The 22,758-nt window shown below is 43.4% G+C and overlaps 1 protein-coding gene across 1 annotated transcript in view; it reads right to left on the reverse strand.

Moving 5' to 3' along the window:
• The window catches only part of MYO15A (myosin XVA), a 628,913-nt gene that overhangs the window by 10,495 nt on the left and 595,660 nt on the right, over positions 1 to 22,758 (reverse strand). The window contains 2 exon segments of the mRNA XM_053694925.1: positions 19,706 to 19,816; positions 19,818 to 19,847. Of these exon segments, the coding sequence (XP_053550900.1) occupies positions 19,706 to 19,816; positions 19,818 to 19,847 (141 nt within the window).

The following is a 22,758-nucleotide window of genomic DNA, read 5'->3' on the forward strand; positions in this document are numbered from 1 at the left end:
GTCCCTGGACCTGGATCCGTAACGAGGGAAGCTTGGCATTCTAGCGAGACGCCATGAGATCCAGTTCTGGTTTGCCCCAATGATGGACCAGTTGAGCAAACACCTCCGGATGGAGTTTCCCACTCCCCCGGATGAAAAGTCTGACGACTTAGAAATCCGCCTCCCAGTTCTCCACGGCCTGGGATGTGGACGCTGACAAGTTGGCAGAGTGAGACTCTGCCCAGCAAATTATCTTTGAGACTTCTAACATCGGCTAGGGAACTCCTGGGTTCCCCCTTGATGGTTGATGTAAGCCACAGTCGTGATATTGTCCGACTGAAATCTGATGAACCTCAGTGTTGCTAACTGAGGCCAAGCTAGAAGAGCATTGAATATTGCTCTTAACTCCTGAATATTAATTGGAAGGAGTTTCTCCTCCTCTGAGTCCACGATCCTGAGCCTTCAGGGAATTTCCCAGACTGCGCCCCACAGCCTAGAACGGGGCTGGCATCTGTTGTTACAATCGTCCAATCTGGCCTGCGAAAGGTCATACCCTTGGACAGATGGACCTGAGATAGCCACCAGAGAAGAGGAATCTCTGGTCTCTTGATCCAGAGTTAGTAAAGGGGACAAAACTGAGTAATCCCCATTCCACTGACCTAGAATGCACAATTGCAGCGGTCTGAGATGCAGGCGCGCAAATGGCACTATGTCCATTGCCGCTACCATTAAGCTGATTACTTCCATGCACTGAGCCACTGACGGGCGTGGAAATGGAATGAAGGATAGGCAAGCATTTAAAAGTTTTATACCTGGCCTCCGTCAGGGCAAATTTTTCATTTCTACAGAATCTATCAGAGTCCCTAGGAGGACTATCTCTGTATGAGACTTTGCAATTTGAAAGCTTGATGGCCTGTATCAGGATGTCGTCTAGATACGGAGCCACCGCTATGCCTCGCAGGTCTTAGAACCGCCAGAAAGTGAGGCCCAGAACCTTTGTAAAGATTCTCGGGGCCGTAGCCAACCCGAAGGGGAGAGCTACAAATGGGTAATGCCTGTCTAGAAAGGCAAATCCTTAGGAAACCGATGATGATCTTGTGAATCGGTATGTGACAGGTAGGCATCCTTTAAGTCCACTGTGTCATGTACTTGACCCTCTTGGATCATGGGTAGGATGGTCCGAATAGTTTCCATTTTGAATGGATGGAACTCTTAGGAATTTGTTTAAGATCTTAGGTCCAAAATTGGTCTGAAGGTACCCTCTTTCTTGGGGGAACCTCGAACAGATTTGAATAAAATCCCTGTCCTTGTTCCCGTCCGCGGAACTGGGTGGATCACCCCCCATTACTAGGAGGTCTTGTACACAGCGTAGGAATGCCTCTTTCTTTATCTGGTTTTTCTGATAACCTTGAAAGATGAAATCTCCCCTTGAGGAGGAGAAGCCTTGAAGTCCAGAAGATATCCCTGAGATATGATCTCCAACGCCCAGGGATCCTGGACATCTCTTGCCCTATGCCTGGCGAAGAGAGAAAGTCTGCCCCCACTAGATCTGTTTCCGGATAGGGGGCCGTTCCATCATGCGGTCTTGGGGGCAGTAGCAGGTTTTCTTGGCCTGCTTGCCCCTTGTTCCAGGACTGATAGGTGTTCCAGGCCTGTCTGAAATGAGTAACAGTTCCTCCCTGTTTTGGAGCGAGGAAGTGATGCTGCTCCTGCTTGAAATTTCGAAAGGCACGAAAATAGACTGTTTGGCCTTTGATTGTGGCCCTGTCCTGAGGAAGGGGTATGCCCGCTTACCTCCAGTAATGTCAGCAATAATTTCCTTCAAGCCGGGCCCGAAGAAGGTCTGCCCCTTGAAATAGGATATAAGTAATTTAGATTTGTAGAAGTCACATCAGCTTGACCAAGATTTAAGCCATAGCGGCCTCCGCGCCTGGATGGCGAATCCGGAGTTCTTAGCCGTTAGTTTAGTCAAATGTACAATGGCATCAGAAACAAATGAGTTAGCTAGCTTAAGTGATTTAAGCTTGTCCATGATTTCATCCAATGGAGCTGTGTGAATGGCCTCTTCCAGAGACTCAAACCAGAATGCCGCAGCAGCAGTGACAGGCGCAATGCATGCAAGGGGCTGCAGGATAAAATCTGTTGAGCAAACATTTTCTTAAGGTAACCTTCTAATTTTTTATCCATTGGATCCGGAAAAAGCACAACTATCCTAACCGGGATAGTGGTACACTTTGCTAAAGTAGAAACTGCTCCCTCCACCTTAGGGACCGTCTGCCATAAGTCCGTGTAGAGTGGCGTCTATTGGAAACATTTTTCTAAATATAGGAGGCGGGGGAAAAGGGCACACCGGGTCTATCCCACTCCTTGCTAATAATTTCTGGTAAGCCTTTTAGGTATAGGGAAAACATCAGTACACACTGGTACCTGCATAGTATCTATCCAGCCTACACCAATTTCTCTGGGAATTGCAACTGTGTTGTACAGGTCGTGTCAGAGCAGCTAAAACCTCCCCCAAGCAAAACACGGAGGTTCTCAAGCTTAAATTTAAAATTAGAGATCTCTGAATCAGGTGTTTCCCCCGGATCAGATCCTCTCACCACAGAATGAAGCTCTCCGTCCTCATGTTCTGCAAACTGTGACGCAGTATCAGTCAATGGCTCTACAGCACCAGCGCGCTCATGCATCTCTCCTAATCCCCAGAGCTATACGCGCTTGCCTCTCAATTCTGGCAATCTAGATAATAACTTCTGACAGGGTATTATTCATGATTGTAGCCATGTCCTGTAAAGTAATTGCTATGGGCGTACTCTGATGTTACTTGGCGCCATAATAGCATGCGGCCCCCTGAGCGGGAGGCGAAGGTACTGACACGTGAGGAGAGTTAGTCGGCATAACTTCCCCCCTCGTCGTCTGGTGATAATTCTTTTATAGATAAAGACTGGACCTTTATTATTTAAAGTGAAATCAATACAGTTAGTACACATATTGCTATGGGGCTCCACACTGTCTTTCTAACATAATGAACAAGTAGATTCATCTATGGTCAGGACATGTTTAAACAGACTAGCAATAAGACTGGCAAGCTTGAAAACACATTCACAATAAGGTTACAAGCAATATAAAAAACGCTACTAGCGCCTTTAAGAAGCACAAAACCTGTCTCAAGTTGAATAACAATGAACCAAAGCAGTTATACCAACCAAATTTTCACAGTAAATGTAGTAAGTCAGCAGAGCATTGCACCCACTTGCAAATGGGATGATTAACCCCTTAATACCCAAAACAGATAAACAATAGAGAAAAACATTTTTTTAAAACAGTCAAACACACTGTCACAGCTCTGCTGTGACTGATTGCCTCCCTCAATATGACTTTTTGAAGCCTTTTGAGCCCTCTAGAGAAGTCCTGGATCATGCAGGAAGAAGCAGGAAGTCTGAGTCTGAATTTTTACTGCGCAAAAAGCGCTAAAATAGGCCCCTCCCACTCATATTACAACAGTGGGGAAGCCTCAGTTAACTGTTTCTATGCAGAAATTAAGCCAGCCATGTGGAAAAATTACGCCCCAATAAGTTTATCACCAAAATGTACGTTAAAAAACGATTAAACATGCCAGCAAACATTTTAAAACACATTTTTTGAAGAGTATATATCTCTATTAATAAGCCTGATACCAGTCGCTATTCACTGCATTTAAGGCTTTACTTACATTACTTCGGTATTCAGCAGCATTTTCTTAGTCAATTCCATTCTTAGAAACATATTTTACTGCACATACCTTAGTTTTGCAGGAAAACCTGCACGCCATTCCCTCTCTGAAGTTACCTCACTCCTCAGAATGTGTGAGAACAGCAAAGTGGATCTTAGTTACTCTGCTAAGATCATAGAAAACGCAGGCAGATTCTTCTTCTAAATACTGCCTGAGAAAAAACAGCAACACTCCGGTGCCATTTAAAAATACCAAACTTTTGATTGAAGGAAATAAACTAAGTATAAAACACCACAGTCCTCTCACGACCTCCATCTATGTTGAGGGTTGCAAGAGGAATGACTGGATATGACATGTGAGGGGAGGAGCTATATAGCAGCTCTGCTGTGGGTGATCCTCTTGCAAACTTCCTGTTGGGAAGGGAATAATATCCCACAAGTAATGGATGATCCGTGGAGTGGATACACTTAACAAGAGAAAATAAGCGCACAATCACACCTCTCATAGTGCAAAATCAATTTAATTAAAACAAAACAAATACAATAAATTAACCTTCCCCTAGGGTATTCCCTACTCACAAACGAGACCTCAATCATATGAGGTAAGGAAGGGCAGATGGATATAAAAGTGTCCCCACTTGCTCCACAGTCGATAGCACCAAAAGTCTTTGTGCACGATACTGTGTCCGGTTTACATCAGAAAACATCCGTCAGCCAATCTTTCCAATCTTTAGTTCCCGGCTGGTATATATCATTCCAACACTGCTGCACATGTTATAGCAACGCTGAAAAGGTCCGTATTTCCGACGGCACACAAACTCAGCGTGTGAATCGCAAATGACGTAAGGTGGGCGTGGACTTACGCGTTTCACGGACCTTGTCCGCTTCGTCAGAGGCTTTATGTATATATATGTATATAGTATATATATATATATATATATATATATATACTCTTTCTATATGTATTTGTGTGATGGGAGAAACCAGACGTGGACTCCTTTCCCACTGTGCTTAGAGAAATATGGCTGTACCTCACTGACAAGGCCACAATGAAGGCTGAAATGATCATCTGGGGTGCCATGTTCCTTGTTCAGAGAAGGGTTGCCGGTGGTATTTTAAGTGCTGGGACTGACCTTTATAGGCAGGATCAGACTAAGTTAATCTCTAGGGAAAAGCACACTTGGGCTAAAAGGGGCTGCTCCTAGGTGGTATCTTGTCATAGAACAAGCTACTGAGCTGCTGTTTGTATCCTGAGTAGAGCACTCCTCTTTATATATATATATATATATATATATATATGATATATAGATATATATCAATAATTAATAATAGAAAAATAAGGAAAAAAAGGGGAAGGAATAATTAAAGGATGCCTAGCCAGCACTCTCCATAAAATCATTAATTATTCAAATACAGAGGGTATAACCATTGGAGTGTAATACACCTGTATTTGAATAATTAATGATTATTCCCCTTTTTTTCATATTTTTCTATCTTTTATTATTGATAATGTTTCTCCAACATTGGTGTGTCCGGTCCACGGTGTCATCCATTACTTGTGGGATATTATCCTCCCCCACAGGGAAAAGGCAAGGAGAGCACACAGCAAGAGCTGTCCATATAGTCCCCTCCCAGGCTCCGCCCCCCTCCAGTCATTCTCCTTGCCGGCTGCTGAACAAGTAGCATCTCCTCGGGGATGGTGAGGAGTTTTGTGGTGTTTAGTTGTAGTTTTTGATTCTTCTATCAAGAGTTTTGTTATTTTAAAAATAGTGCTGGTATGTACTATTTACTCTGAAACAGAAAGAGATGAAGATTTCTGTTTGTGAGGAGGATTAGTGATTTTAGCAGCAGGTTACTAAAATCGTTTGCTGTTTCCACATAGGACTGTTGAGATGAGATAACTTCAGTTGGGGAAACAGTTAGCAGACTTCTTCTGCTTAAGGTCATGACTAGCCCTATTTCTAACAAGACTGTGTAATGCTGGAAGGCTGTCATTTTCCCCTCATGGGGGATCGGGTAAGCCATATTCTTAGTCCTCAAACAGAATAAAGGGCTTATTATGGGCTATAAACTGGTAGACACTTTTAGGGGCTAAATCGATTGCTTTATTTAAGTATTATATGCAGTTTGAAGTTGTATTTCACACTTTTATAACATTGGGGAACGTTTTTAGCACCAGGCACTGTTAAGACACCTTCCCAGTCAGGAAGGGCCTTTCTCTGTAGTAGCAGAGCCTAATTTTTGCGCCATTACTGTGCAGCAAATTTTGAGTTCAGTACATGCAGCTGCATGTGTGAGGGGTCTGGAATCCACTAAAAACGTTCCTAGAAGGCTTCATTTGGTATCATATACCCCCCCTGGGAGAAGTTGCAGCAAAAGGCTGTGGCTGGGACTGTAAGGGGGGGTTAAAATTAAAAACGGCTCCGGTTTCCACATTTTAAGGTTAACAGCTTGAAAATTGGGGTGCAATACTTTGAATATATTAAGACACTGTGGTGAAAATTTGGTAAAGATTGGATAATTCCTTCATAGTTTTTTCACATATTCAGTAATAAAGTGTGCCCTGTTTAACATTTAAAGAGACAGTAACGGTTTTGTTTTATAAAACGGTTTTTTGTGCTTTATTAACCAGTTTAAGCCTGTTTAACATGGTCTGTAACCTTAAGATAGATCATGTTCTGTATGTAAGGTAGCCAATAGTAGGTTCCCCCTTCAAATATAGTGTGATAATTGTGCCATTGCGTCCAAACAAAAGTAAGGACAGAACTGTCACAAATTGTAAAGTTACCCAGGATGATTCTCTCAGCGATGAAGGAAGTAGACATAGTTCTACATCAATCTCCTTCTGTGTCTATACCAGTTATGCCGCGCAGGCGGACCCCTAGTACTTCTAGCGCACCAATGCTTGTTACTATGCAGTAATTGACGCAGTAATGGATAACATCCATAGCTAATATTTTATCCAAAATGCCAGCATTTCAGAGAAAAGCGCGATTGCTCTGTTTTAAAACACTGTAGAGCAGGAGGGCGCTGATGATAATTTTTCTGTCATACCCTCACCCCAATCTGAAGTGGCAGTGAGGGAGGGTTTGTCAGATGGGTAAATTTCTGATACAGGAAGAATTTCTCAGCAGGCAGAACTGGATGTTGTGACATTTAAATTTAAATTAGAGCATCTCCGCGCATTACTTAAGGAGGGTGCTATCTACTCTGGATGATTGTGACAATCTGGTCAACCCAGAAAAATTGTGCAAGTGGACAGTTCCTGAGGTCCCGGTGCATCCCTGATGCTTTTCCGATACCTAAACGGGTGGGCGACATAGTGAATAAGGAGTGGGGAGAAGCCAGGCATACCTTTGTCCCTCCTCTATATTTAAGAAATTGTTCCCTATGGTCGACCCCAGGAAGGACACATGGCAAACAGTCCATAAGGTCGAGGGGGAGTTTTCTACTCTAGCCAAGCGCACAACCATTCCTATTGAGGACAATTGTGCTTTCAAAGATCCTATGGATAGATAAAAATTGGAGGGTTTGCTTTAAAAAGATTTTGTGACAGCAAGGTTACCTCCTTCAACCTATTTCGTGCATTATTCCTGTCACTACAGCGGCGTGGTTCTGGTTCGAGGAACTGGAAAAGTCGCTCAGTAGGGAGGACTCCGTGATGAGGAAGTCATGGACAGAATTTACGCACTTAAGTTAGCTAATCCTTTATTATAGGACGCCGCTTTGCAGTTAGCGAGGTTAGCGGCAAAAAATTCAGGGTTTACAATTGGTGGCGCGCAGAGCGCTCTGGCTAAAGTCTTGGTCGGCGGATGTATCTTCCAAGACAAAATTGCTTAATTACCCCCTTTCAAAGGTAAGGACCCCTTTTGGGCCAGAAATTGAAAGAGATTATTTCAGTCATCACTGGGGGAAAAGGGGGCCATGCCCTCCCACAAGATAAACCTTTCAAGGCTAAGTATAAGTCCAATTTTCGTTACATTCGCAATTCAGGAACGGGACCGGCTTCCAACTCGGCAGCCTCTAGACAAGAGGGTAACGCTTCCCAGACTAAACCAGCTTGGAAATCAATGCAAGGCTGGAACAAGGGTAAACAGGCCAAGAAACCTGCTGCTACCAAAACAGCATGAAGAGGTAGCCCCCGATCCAGAAACCGTATCTAGTAGGGGGCAGGACTTCTCTCTCTCTTTGCTCAGGCTGGCAAGAGATGTTCAGGATCCCTGGGCACTAGAAATAGTCTCTCAGGGTTATCTTCTAGAATTCAAGGAACTACCCCCAAGGGGAATGTTACCACATGTCTCACTTATCTTCAAACCAAGTAAAGAGGAACAGGCAATTCTTACATTGTGTAGAAGACCTGTTAAACATGGGAGTGATACTCCCAGTTCCAACTGTGGAACAAGGTCAGGGGTTTTACTCCTAAAATCTGTTGTAGTTTCCCAAAAAAAAGAGGAACTTTCAAGACCAATTCTGGTCTTTAAAATTCTAAACAAATTTCTCAGAGTGCCATCGTTCAAATGGAAACTATTCGAAAAATTTTACCTACAATCCAGGAGGGTCTAATTTACTGAATACCGTGGATCTAAAGGAAGCATATCTGCATATTCCTATCCACAAAGATCATCATCACTTCCTAAGGTTCGCCTTTCTGGACAAACATTAACTATTGTGGCTCTCCCATTCGGACTAGCCACTGCTCCAAGGATTTTCACAAGGGTGCTCGTGTTCCTTCTAGCGGTTCTAAGACCCAGGGGCATTGCAGTGGCACCTACTTGGACGACATCCTAATTCAAGCGTCGTCTCTTTCAAAGACAAAGGCTCCACACAGGACATTGTTCTAGCCTTTCTCAGATCTCACGGGTGGTAGGTGAACATAGAAAAAAGTTCCCCGTCTCCGTCAACAAGAGTCCCTTTCTTGGGAACAATAATAGATTCTTTAGAAATGAAGATTTTCCTGACAGATGTCAGAAGAGTCAAGAGGCTTCTAAAACGCTCGTCAAGTTCTTCACTCTGTTCTACGGCCTTCCATAGCTCAGTGCATGGAAGTAGTAGGGTTGATGGTTGCAGCAATGGACATAGTTCCTTTTGCGCGAATTCATCTAAGACCATTACAACTGTGCATGCTGCAAACAGTGGATGGGGACTATACAGACTTGTCTCCAGTGATTCAAGTAGATCAGAAGACCTACTTGGTGGCTGACTCAGGATCACCTGTCCCAGGGAATGAGCTTCCGCAGACCAGAGTGGGTCATTGTCACGGACCGACGCCAGTCTATTAGGCTGGGGGCGCGGGTCTGGGGATTCCCTGAAAGCTCAGGGTCTATGGTCTCGGGAAGAGTCTCTTCTCCCGATAAACATCCTGGAACTGAGAGCGATATTCAATGCTCTCCGGGCTTGGCCTCAACTAGCAAAGGCCAGATTCATAAGATTCCAATCAGACAACATGACAACTGTTGCTTACTTCAACCATCAGGGGGGAACAAGGAGTTCCCTGGCGATGAGAGAGGTGACCAAGATCATCAAATGGGCGAGGATCACTCCTACCACCTGTCTGCGATCCACATCCCAGGAGTGGAAAACTGGGAGGCGGATTATCTGAGTCGTCAGACCCTTTCATCCGGGGGAGTGGAACTCCACCCGGAGGTGTTTGCCCAGTTGACCCAATTATGGGGCATTCTCAGACATAGATCTGATGGCGTCTCGTCAGAACTTCAAGGTTCCTTGCTACGGGTCCAGATCCAGGATCCCAAGGCGACTCTAGTGATGCATTAGTGGCGCCGTGGACTTTCAAACTAGGCTTATGCGTTTCCACCGTTCCTTCTCATTCCCAGGCTGGTACCCAGGATCAAACAGGAGAATGGCCCTGTGATTTTGATAGCTCCTGCGTGGCCACGCAGGACTTGGTATGCAGACCTGGTGAAGATGTCATCGCGCTCCACCATGGAAACTACCTTTGAGACAGGATCTTCTAGTACAAGGTCCATTCGAACATCCAAATCTAGTTTCTCTCCAGCTGAGCTGCTTGGAAATTGAACGCTTGATTTTGTCTAAGCGTGGGTTTTCAGGTTCTGTGATAGATACTCTGGTACAAGCCAGAAAACCTGTGACTAGAAAGATTACCAATAAAATATGGAAAAGATATATCTGTTGGGTGTGAATCCAAGGGATTCTCATGGAGTAAGATTAAAATTCCTAGGATCCTTTCCTTTCTCCAAGAAGGTTTGGATAAGGGATTATCAGCGAGTTCTCTAAAAGGGACAGATTTCTGCTTTATCTGTCTTGTTACACAAAAGACTGGCAGCTGTGCCAGATGTTCTAGCTTTTGTTCAGGCTTTGGTCAGGATCAAGCCTGTTTACAGGACCCTTGACTCCTCCCTGGAGTCTAAATTTGGTTCTTTCAGTTCTTCAAGGGGTTCCGTTTGAACCCTTACATTCCATAGATATCAAGTTGTTATCTTGGAAAGTTTCTGTTTTGGGTTGCTATTCTTCTGCTAGAAGTGTTTCTGAATTATCTGCGTCTGCAGTGTAATCCGCCCTATCTGGTGTTCCATTCAGATAAGGTTGTTTTTGCGTACCTAAACCTGGTTTCCTTCCAAAGGTTGTTTCCAACAAAAATATTAACCAGGAAATAGTTGTGCCTTCTTTGTGTCCGAATCCAGTTTCAAAGAAGGAACGCTTGTTACACAATTTAGATGTAGTCCGTGCTTTAAAGTTCTATTTAGAAGCAACAAAGGATTTCAGACAAACGTCTTCTCTGTTTGTAGTTTATTCTGGCAAGAGGAGAGGTCAAAAAAAGCTACTGCTTACCTCTCTTTCCTTTTGGCTGAAAAGCATCATACGATTGGCTTACGAGACTGCCGGACGGCAGCCTCCTGAACGAATCACAGCTCACTCTACTAGGGCTGTGGCTTCCACATGGGCCTTCAAGAACGAGGCTTCTGGTGAGCAGATATGTAAGGCAGCGACCTGGTCGTTCCTCTGCACACTTGTCCAAATTCTACAAATTTTATACTTTTGCTTCTTCGGAGGCTATTTGTGGGAGAAAGGTTTTTGCAAAGCCGTGGTGCCTTCTGGTTTAGGGTAACCTGATTTGCTCCCTCCCTTCATCCGTGTCCTAAAGCTTTGGTTTTGGTTCCCACAAGTATTGGATGACACCGTGGACCGCACACACCATTGTTGGAGAAAACATAATTTATGCTTACCTGATAAATTACTTTCTCCACGGGTGTGTCCGGTCCACGGCCCGCCCTGGTTTTTTAATCAGGTTTGAAGAATTTCTTTCTCTATACACTACAGTCACCACGGCACACTATAGTTTCTCCTGTTTTTTTCTCCTAACCGTCGGTCGAATGAGCTGGGGGGGCGGAGCCTGGGAGGGACTATATGGACAGCTCTTGCTGTGTGCTCTCCTTGCCTTTCCCTGTGGGGGAGGAGAATATCCCACAAGTAATGGTGACACCGTGGACCGGACACACCGTTGGAGAAAGTAATTTTATCAGGTAAGCATAAATTCGTTTTTTGATGCCCCCCTGTGCCCCCTGGGAGTACATACACATTGGTGTCCAAACTTGACCTGACATGCACCTATTCTACCAGGCTTCTAGTAGAAAGCCCTTCCAGGAGCTGAGAACATTACAGCAGAGGATCTATGTGAGGAGTATATGGATGACTCAACAGGAGGAGGCTAAGGGGACTGTTCCTCAACAACACCTTTGGCAGGGCTTGAGACAAAATACTCACTGTAAGTAATTGTGCCACTGCCCATACTCCAATGTCCCCCTCTGTCCCAATTAGTAGCTCTCGAGCGGTTTTAAATGGGGCATGAAATCAGAGGACCGCTCTTAACGAAGAAATCTGCAGCACCTCAATTTAAAGATAAGACTACGCATACTAGGAACGGACGCAGTCTGTCATAGGAGGCAGGTGAGGCAGCCTGTCCTATAGGTGTAATTACAAATTTCTCTTGTTAAGTGTATTCAGTCCACAGGTCAATCCATTACTTATGGGATTTATATCTCCTTCCCTCACAGGAAGTTGCAAGAGGATCACCCAAGCAGAGCTGCTATATAGCTCCTCCCCTCACACGTTCATATCCAGTCATTCTCTTGCAACTCAACTAGATAGGTCGTTGTGAGAGGGTCTGTGGTGTTTTTATACTTAGTTTATTTCTTCAATCAACAAGGTTTTATCTTGACAGCCCCTTGCATGCATTGCGCCTGTCACTGGCGCTGCGGCATTCTGGTTTGAGTCTCTGGAAGAGGTCATTCGCACAGCTCCATTGGATGAGATTAAGGCCAAGGCTTAAAGAACTTAAGCTAGCTAATGCATTTTGTTTCTGATGCCGTTGTACATTTAACCAAACTAACGGTCTAAGAACTTCGGGATTCGCCATCCAGGCGCGCAGAGCGCTATGGCTTAAATCCTGGTCACGTGACGTGACTTCTAAGTCTAAAATTGCTAATATTCCTTTCAAAGGGGCAGACCTTATACGGGCCCAGCTTGAAAGAAAATTATTGCTGACATTACTGGGGGTAAAGGGTCATACTCTTCCTCAGACAGGGGCCAAGTCAAAGGCCAAACAGTCTAATTTTCGTGCCTTTCGTAATTTTAAGGCAGGAGCAGCATCAACTTCCTCCGCTCCAAAACAGAAAGGACCTGTTGCTCGTTACAGACAGGGCTGGGAAACTAACCATTCCTGGAACAAGGGCAAGCAGGCCAGAAAGCCTTCTTCTGCCCCTAAAGACAGCATGAAGAGAAGGCCCCCTATTCCGGAAACGGATCTAGTGGGGGGCAGACTATCTCTCTTCACCCCAGGCTTGGGCAAGAGATGTCCAGGAATCCCTGGGCGTTAGAGGATCATATCTCAGGGATATCTTCTGGACTTCAAAGCATCTCCTCCACAAGGGAGATTTCATCTTTCAAGGTTATCAGCAAACCAAATAAAGAAAGAGTCATTTCTACGTTGTGTCCAAGACCTCTTAGTATTGGGGGGTGATCCACCCAGTTCCGCGGACGGAACGAGGGCAGGGTTTTACTCAAATCTGTTTGTGGTTCCCAAGAAAAGGGAACTTCAGACCAATCTTGGACCTAAAAATCTTAAACAAATTCTAAGAGTTCCATCATTCAAAAATGGAAACTATTCGAACCATTCTACCCATGATCCAGAGGGTCAATACATGACCACGGTAGACTTAAAGGATGCCTACCTTCATATACCGATTCACCATGGATCATTATCGGTACTAAGATTTGCCTTTCTAGACAGGCATTACAGTTTGTAGCTCTTCCCTTCGGTTTGGGCTACGGCCCCCGGAGATTCTTTTACAAAGGGTCTGGGCTCACTTCTGGCGGGTTCTAAGAGACCGCGAGGGCATAGCGGTGGCTCCGTATCTAGACGACATCCTGTTACAGGCATCAAGCTTTCAAAGGGCCAAGTCTCTTACAGAGATAGTTCTCGGCATTTACTGAGGTCGCATGGGTGGAAGGGTGAACGTGGGAAAAGAGTTTTCTATCACCACGTCAAAGGAAGTCTCCTGCCTAGGGACTCTTATAGATTCTGTAGAGATGAAAATTTACCTGACGGAGTCCAGGGTTATCAAAACTTCTAAATGCTTGCAGTGTCCTTCATTCCATTCCACGTCCCGTCAGTGGCTCAGTGCATGGAAGTAATCGGCTTAATGGTAGCGGCAATGGACATAGTGCCGATTTGCGCGCCTGCCATCTTAGACCGCTGCAATTATGCATGCTAAGTCAGTGGAATGGGGATTACTCAAGATTTGTCCCCCCTACTAAAATCTGGATCAAGGAGACCAGAGTTTCTCTTCTCTGGGTGGCTTTCTCGTGTCCATCTGTCCAAGGGTATGACCTTTCGCAGGCCAGATTGGACGATTGTAACAACAGATGCCAGCCTTCTAGGTTGGGGCGAAGTCTGGAACTCCCTGAAGGCTCAGGGATCGTGGACTCAGGAGGAGAAACTCCTCCCAATAAATATTCTGGAGTTAAGAGCAATATTCAATGCTCTTCTAGCTTGGCCTCAGTTAGCAACACTGAGGTTCATCAGATTCCAGTCGGACAACATCACGACTGTGGCTTACATCAACCATCAAGGGGGAACCAGGAGTTCCCTAGCGATGTTAGAAGTCTCAAAGATAATTTGCTGGGCAGAGTCTCACTCTTGCCACCTGTCAGCGATCCACATCCCAGGCGTAGAGAACTGGGAGGCGGATTTTCTAAGTCGTCAGACTTTTCATCCGGGGGAGTGGGAACTCCATCCGGAGATGTTTACTCAACTGGTCCATCGTTGGGGCAAACCAGAACTGGATCTCATGGCGTCTCGCCAGAACACCAAGCTTCCTGGTTACGGACCCAGGTCCAGGGACCCGGGAGCGGTGCTGATAGATGCTCTGACAGCCCCTTGGGTCTTCAACATGGCTTATGTGTTTTCACCATTCCCGATGCTTCCTCGACTGATTGCCAGGATCAAACAGGAAAGGGCATCGGTGATTCTGATAGCGCCTGCGTGGCCACGCAGGACCTGGTATGCAGACCTAGTGGACATGTCGTTCTGTCCACCATGGTCTCTGCCTCTAGGCAGGACCTTCTAATTCAGGGTCCTTTCAATCATCCAAATCTAGTTTCTCTGAGACTGACTGCATGGAGATTGAACGCTTGATTCTATCAAAGCGTGGCTTCTCTGAGTCGGTTATTGATACCTTAATACAGGCTCGGAAACCTGTTACCAGAAAAATTTACCATAAGATATGGCGTAAATATTTATACTGGTGCGAATCCAAGAGTTACTCATGGAGTAAGGTTAGGATTCCTAGGATATTGTCTTTTCTACAAGAGGGTTTAGAAAAAGGCTTATCTGCTAGTTCGTTAAAGGGACAGATTTCTGCTCTGTCTATTCTTCTACACATAACGTCGGGCCGATGTTCCAGACGTTCAAGGCCTTTTGTCAGCTTTGGCCAGGATAGGCCTGTGTTTTAAGACTGTTGCTCCGCCGTAGGAGTTTAAACTTAGTTCTTAAAGTTCTTCAAGGTTTCCGTTTGAACCCCTTCATTCCATTGATATTAAGCTGTTATCTTGGAAAGTTCTGTTTTTGATGGCTATTTCCTGGCGCTCGAAGAGTCTCTGAGTTATCTGCCTTACCTTTGTGATTCTCCTTATCTGATTTTCCATTCAGACAAGGTAGTTCTGCGTACTAAACCTGGGTTCTTACCTAAGGTAGTTCTAACAGGAATATCAATCAAGAGATTGTTGTTCCATCAACTGTGTCCTAACCCTTCTTCCAAAGAAGGAACGACTCTTACATTATCTGGACGTTGTCCATGCCCTGAATGTTCTATTTGCAGGCAACTAAAGATTTTCCGTCATACTTCTTCCCTGTTTGTCCTTTACTCTGGACAGAGGAGAGGTCAAAAAGCATCGGCTACCTCTCTCTCCTTTTGGCTTCGTAGCATAATACGCTTAGCCTATGAGACTGCTGGACAGCAGCCTCCTGGAAGAGTTACAGCTCATTCCACTAGAGCAGTGGTGTCCACCTGGGCCTTTAAAAATAAGGCCTCTGTTGAACAGATTTGCAAGGCTGCAACTTGGTCTTCACTTCACACTTTTTCAAATTTTACAAATTTGACACTTTTGCTTCTTCGGAGGCTGTTTTTGGGAGAAAGATTCTACAGGCAGTGGTTCCTTCCGTTTAAAGTTCCTGCCTTGTCCCTCCCATCATCCGTGTACTTTAGCTTTGGTATTGGTATCCCATAAGTAATGGATGACCCGTGGACTGAATACACTTAACAAGAGAAAACATAATTTATGCTTACCTGATAAATTTATTTATCTTGTAGTGTATTCAGTCCACGGCCCGCCCTGTCTTTTAAGGCAGATTTTTAATTTAAACTACAGTCCACCACTGCACCCTATGGTTTCTCCTTTCTTGTCTTGTTTCGGTCGAATGACTGGATATGACGTGTGAGGGGAGGAGCTATATAGCAGCTCTGCTTGGGGTGATCCTCTTGCAACTTCCTGTTGGGAAGGAGATATAATCCCATAAGTAATGTATGACCCGTGGACTGAATACACTACAAGAGAAAATAAATTTATCAGGTAAGCATAAATTATGTTTTTTTAATATTAAACATTTTTTTTAGTTTTTATATATGTTTTTTGGGGTATCCCAAGGTACCCCCCCTACCCCCGCCCCCCACAATCATAACAAAAAAACTAAAGTGATACAAGCCTTCGAAGGGACACAAGACAAGATTCCATACATCCATATGTGCAAAGGAGAGGCTCTGAGTCGTCTCAGCTCCCCCTCCTTTGTGCAATATGGATGTATTAGAGGCATTGAGCAAAATGAGCCACTAGAGGACTGCCAACCAGTGATGCTTCAGGCGTGTCTCTCTTTAGTTTGCGCGGACCATATTGCTCTATAGAGGCTATGTGTATTAGCTGCCTCGATACTGTCAGGCAGGAGCCCAGCCAATCAAGCGCACGCCCCGCTTTCAGATCTGGGGCTGGGCGCCGGGCGGGAAAGAGTGAGACAAAGCAGCAGTGAGAAGTCATGTGTGGATGAGGCAGTGAGGAGGAGTCGACTGTCGGACATCCAGTGTGAGTGGAGGAGCAGTGAATAAACTGAAGTTTATCTGTCTCAGTGAGAGGAGAGCCAACGAGCCGTTACCACTTACAGCCTGTAAGACTAATAAGCCGTCGACGACGAGGTGTTCGTGTTGAAGCTGAGCTGACACACTGATACTAGGACTTGTCTGACTTCTCTAACGCACAACACTTGAAGGTTGTGTAAAAGTTTTTACTGCTGGCCTGCCGGTACTGGTAATGTAAAGTGTTAACATTTTTATCTAGGGAGGCAAATCATGCTGGGTGCGTGCATCTCTCAGACTCTGCTTAGCATCAGCACTTCTGCAGCAAGCAGTCTTGTTGTGTGTGTGGCTCGTTTTACCTGTCTGGACTCGGTCCGGAGGAGGAATGTGTCTCTCATGTGACCTCAAAAGCGACCTACTCGCACACCACTAGTTCTACAAAAAGGTAGACAGGAGGAGAACAGTTTACTACACGTCTAAGAGGTGACCGCTGTGGTGTGTAGCATAGCCTGCAGACAGTGCAGAGTGCACGATTAGATTCCCTTCCAGCCTGCCTGCTGCATTAATATAGGTGAACTTAGCCTGCTTGAGGGAGGGGGTCACAGTCTCACTGACTGACAGTATATTTTACTATATACACTGACTGGATACCTGGGGGATGTGCTGCTGTCACTGTGTGTGATTCTATAACCACTTTTCTGATCCTGTGAAGCAATATGTTTTTAATTTACAAAGCAAGTATGTTTGTGCCTAATGGATCAATTATATAACCATTTCTTAATTTGATCCCAGGAATAAAACACATATTATTACAAGGTTTTTATAACTGTGATTTTTTTTTATATATGCAAAACTCTTCAATATGGTTTTAAATCTGCAAAGCATTGCAGCTTCATATTCACATAATCAAATTTCTTTATTCAGCGACATTAATTATGTGATTGTGTCCACCATTAAAATATATTTTATATTTATAAACAACCATCAAAGCTTTGCATATATTTTATATTTGTAATAATTGAGGTATTAAAAAAACATATTGTAGAGTTTTGCCATTAAAAAAGGACGTTTATAAAAACTTGTAATAAAAACTAAATAATATGTGCGATCATTTATTCGTGAAGTGATCAAATTAAAGAAATGCTTCACTGAAGTGGTTATATAATGATCCATTAGCACACACATACTTACACATATTAAAACATATTGCAGAGGTTTTACATTCCTTGTATGTACTTCTCTTGCAGAATCAGCTTTATTTAGGAGCTTGGTACTATTACAAAAGCAGCCTTGAGCGGATAGGAGCCCTTGTTTTACAGAGCTCTGTTTATGTTCAGCTTTACTATTGAAGTATTTTGAATGGATATTTCAGTGCTAGTCCGGTCTGGCTTATGAACCTATATATATATATATGGATGATGTAGCTGATACACAGTTTTTTTTCACTGTTTAGACTACTTTATACATAAGTATATAACATTTCACTTATTTAATGTATATTGGTGTGAGGTGCTGGTTGCCCCTGGCAACCAGTTTGGCGTTTTTTTGCACAGGGGGGGGGTCGGGTATAGGGTCTAATGTTCTGTACACTCATTGCAACACTGGTCAGATGTCACTAAATAAACATCATTGTTTGAACTACCTAAGCCCAGTGAGTTGCTGCTTGCTGTGTGTGTATATATATATAATATATATATATATATACACTACAACATATATATACAGTATATACACACTATTTTAACATAACTGGTCTGTGAACCCCCATTTGAATAACCCATGAGCCGCCACTGCCTTTAGCTAATCAACACAAGGGACAAATACCTATCTAAAGATGACAGTATTTGTGATTTGTGTATTTTACTGCTAGGCCCTAGTTTTTCTGTGTATATTTAATTGTTTCTTTGTGTGTGTGTGTTTATGTGAGAGTATTTATGTGGGTGTTTGTCTGTGTTTCTGTGTAAGTGTGTCTGTATCTTTCTACGTGTGTCTTTTTGTAAATGTTCCTGTTTGGAGTTTGTATGGGTGTTTCTGTGTTTGTATATATATATATGTGTTTTTTCTACCATTTCAACATTTTCAAGTTTGACTACACTTGACAATAAAGTAAAAAAAACAATAATTTAGTAGTGGGCCCCAAAAGCCCGGACCAATGATTTAGTAGTGGGCCCAAAATGTCTAGTGGCGGCCCCTCCCCTGGGCCTCAAATAATTTGCTGCTGTGGGCTATTTTTATTGGCAGGGTGGTGCCCCTCCTTGACTCTGGCTGTGTGTGTGTGTTTCCTGGGCGTATCATAGCCAGTGCTTCACTAGCCTCTGACCTCACCTCACATCACTGCTAGAGAGGTGGGAGGGATTAAGTGCTCTTGGAGTTTTGGGAATCTGTGCCTCCTCCTAGTGGCCAGGATTTAAATCCCAGTAGTAAAGGCTCATGGGCTTTCACCACCTTATAAAAGAAAAAAAACTTTTTTTTGTGTGCTGCTGCTGACTTTTAGCATTAACTCTAGTTACTACTTTATTTCAATTTATGTGTTTATATGAGTAAATATTGTATGTGCACACATACATAGATTTATACACATATAAACAACATAAATGCACATGTATACACTTACTGTTATATATACACACACACACACACATGTTTTAACCCTTTCCAGTCAAATACCTTCAAACAAGCAATATCATTTTTATTCATTTTTAATGTGTTTTGAATAGGAAAACTATAGATTCAAATGTTCTTCCTTTAAAATAGATAGATAAATAGATTAGAGTCAGTAACAACCTCTTCTTCAGAACCAGGACTTTTTTTCAGAATTTTGACTTTTTTAATGGAAAATCCTGAGAGTGCATATTTTTTGCCTTCTATATAGTATCCCAATATTGCACCCAGGTGGTTGTCTTGCGATAGGCATAATATAATATGTATATATATATGTATATATATATATATATAATTATTAAATATAAAGGAATTGATATTTAAAAAAAAAATCATATATATAGAAAATATATATTTTAAAATAAAAAGAACATTTTCTTCTAGGTGAAGAACATTGGAATGTAAAGTATTTGTAACTACCTTCAAGTTTAGCACAGTTGGTCTAACACGGTGTTGGGTTAGCACGCAAGCAATTGTTAGGTTTTTAGAGTGCCCCACAGAAATTTATGGGGAGAAGTTAACACAGTCTCGATATCTAAAAACCTAAAGTTAGCACGCATCAGACTTTAGCTTGCATACTAACTTTTTACTTTTAACTTGTAATACGCGAGCTAATGCAGCCGCATTAAAATTTTTCTTAGAGCGCAGTTAGCGAAAGAGCAAAAAAATGTAGTTAGCGCCACTTGTAACCTTAAGTTATTAAGATAGAACACGTTTGTTTCCTGTTCCCCGTGTGTTAGCTAACCACATCTCTCTACCTGTTCCAGCTGCAGCTGAGTGATTTTCTGTGACACTGTATCTCCAAGCAGAACATCGACATAAGGGTAACTGAACCCTGACGCTGGCCTCTGAGTTCTAGTGCTTTGTATGGTCCTTCAGAGGAAACGTCACTGTCAGCTCCTGCAAATCAACAGATCAACACTTATCTCAGGAAAAGAACTAATGAGCGCTGCATTTTATTAACGTGCAATAAAATAGATTCTCAGAAGGAATATTCATTTTTTATCAAAGTCTTGTTTAGAAAATGTGTTTTGTAAGTTATTCAGGGTGAAAACAAATATCATCTGCTAAACTGAAGTTGTCATAAAGGAGAATGTCTATAACTTTTTAACTTGCTGCCATTTTTCTCAAGTTGTTTATTAAACTTTTATTATTCAGACAGAAAATACCATTTCTCCAACATAGGTGTGTCGGTCCACGGCGTCATCCTTACTTGTGGGATATTCTCTTCCCCAACAGGAAATGGCAAAGAGCCCAGCAAAGCTGGTCACATGATCCCTCCATAGGCATCCGACCTACCCCCAGTCATTCTCTTTGCCGTTGCACAGGAAACATCTCCACGGAGATGGTTAAGAGGTTTTTTTGGTGTTTAAATGTAGTTTTTATCCTTCAATCAAGTGTTTGTTATTTTAAATACGTGCTGGTATGTACTATTTACTCTGAAACAGAAAAGAGATGAAGATTTCTGTTTGTAAGAGGAAGATGATTTTAGCAAACGTTACTAAAAATCGATGGCTGTTTCCATACAGGACTGTTGAGATGAAGTAACTTCAGTTGGGGGAAACAGTTGGCAGACTTTGCTGCTTGAGGTATGACTGGCCACATTCTTAACACGACTTTGTAATGCTGGAAGGCTGTCATTTTCCCTATGGGAACCGGTAAGCCATTTTCTTAGTTTAAGTAAAAGAATAAAGGGCTTCATAAGGGCTTAAAAGACTGGTAGACATTTTTCTGGGCTAAAACGATTACTTTCTAAGCATATTTGGCAGATTATAACTCTTAATAGTTATTATAATCTTGGGGATTGTTTTAAAAAAAAACGGCAGGCACTGTATTGGACACCTTTTTCACTGGGGGCCTTTTCTAGTCATAGGCAGAGCCTCATTTTCGCGCCACTAATGCGCAGTTGTTTTTGGAAAGCAAGGCATGCAGATGCATGTGTGAGGAGCTAAGAACCACTGAAAAAGCTTATTGAAGGCGTCATTTGGTATCGTATTCCCCTCTGGGCTTGGTTGGGTCTCAGCAAAGCAGATACCTGGGACTGTATAGGGGTTAAATGTAATAACGGCTCCGGTTCCGTTATTTTAAGGGTTAAAGCTTTCAAATTTGGTGTGCAATACTTTTAAGGCTTTAAGAGTCACTGTGTGAAATTTGGTGAATTTGAACAATTCCTTCATACTTTTTCACATATTCAGTAATAAAGTGTGTTCAGTTAAAATTTAAAGTGACTGTTAACGGTTTTATTTTATAACGTTTTTTGTGCTTTTGTTGTTCAAGTTTAAGCCTGTTTAACATGTCTGAACCATCAGATAAACGTTGTTCTATATGTATGAAAGCCAAGGTTTCTCCCCATTTAAAATCTGTGATGATTGTGACATAGTGTCCAAACAAAGTAGGGACAATGATGCCACAGATAATGATGGTTGCCCAAGATGATTCCTCAAATGAGGGGAGTAAGCATGGTCTCTGCATCATCCCCTTCTGTTGTCTACACCTGTTTTGCACCACACAAGAGGCCCCTAGTACATCTAGTGCGCCAATACTTATTTACCTTGCAACAATTAACGGCTGTAATGGATAATTCTATTGCAAACATTTTATCCTAAATGCCTAATTATCAGAGAAAGCGCGATTGCTCTGTTTTAAACACTGAAGGGCAAGAGGACGTTGATGATAACTGTTCTGACATACCCTCACACCAATCTGAAAGGGCCAGGAGGGTTTGGTCTAAAAGAGGCTGCTTCCGGGTGGTAAATCGCCATAGAACAAGCCACTGAGCTGTTGTTCGTTCCTGGTAGAGTGCTTCTCTCTTTGTATGCAAATTATTATGACCCTGGGGAAGTCTCCCTATGGGTGATGGGGGAAACCAGACGTGGACTCCTTGCTCAGTGTGCTTAGAGGAATGTGGCTGCACCTCACTGACGAGGCCCATAGGAGGCCGAAACGATCGTCTGGGGTTGTCATGTTCCTTGTTCAGAGGAGAATTGCCTGGTATTTCGGGGCTGGACTGACCTTACTTGGCGGGATCAGACTGATGTACTTCAGGAAAGTTTTCTTCTGTGAAAAGCACACTGGTCTAAAAGAGGCTGCTTCCGGGTGGTAAATCGCCATAGAACAAGCCACTGAGCTGTTGTTCGTTCCTGGTAGAGTGCTTCTCTCTTTGTATGCAAATTATTATGACCCTGGGGAAGTCTCCCTATGGGTGATGGGGGAAACCAGACGTGGACTCCTTGCTCAGTGTGCTTAGAGGAATGTGGCTGCACCTCACTGACGAGGCCCATAGGAGGCCGAAACGATCGTCTGGGGTTGTCATGTTCCTTGTTCAGAGGAGAATTGCCTGGTATTTCGGGGCTGGACTGACCTTACTTGGCGGGATCAGACTGATGTACTTCAGGAAAGTTTTCTTCTGTGAAAAGCACACTGGTCTAAAAGAGGCTGCTTCCGGGTGGTAAATCGCCATAGAACAAGCCACTGAGCTGTTGTTCGTTCCTGGTAGAGTGCTTCTCTCTTTGTATGCAAATTATTATGACCCTGGGGAAGTCTCCCTATGGGTGATGGGGGAAACCAGACGTGGACTCCTTGTTCAGTGTGCTTAGAGGAATGTGGCTGCACCTCACTGACGAGGCCCATAGGAGGCCGAAACGATCGTCTGGGGTTGGTCATGTTCCTTGTTCAGAGGAGAATTGCTGGTATTTCGGGGCTGGACTGACCTTACTTGGCGGGATCAGACTGATGTACTTCCAGGAAAGTTTTCTTTGTGGAAAAGCACACTGGGTTCTAAAAGAGGCTGCTTCCGGGTGGTAAATCGCCA

Source organism: Bombina bombina, chromosome 11 (genome assembly GCF_027579735.1).
Source record: "Bombina bombina isolate aBomBom1 chromosome 11, aBomBom1.pri, whole genome shotgun sequence".
NCBI lineage: Eukaryota > Metazoa > Chordata > Amphibia > Anura > Bombinatoridae > Bombina > Bombina bombina.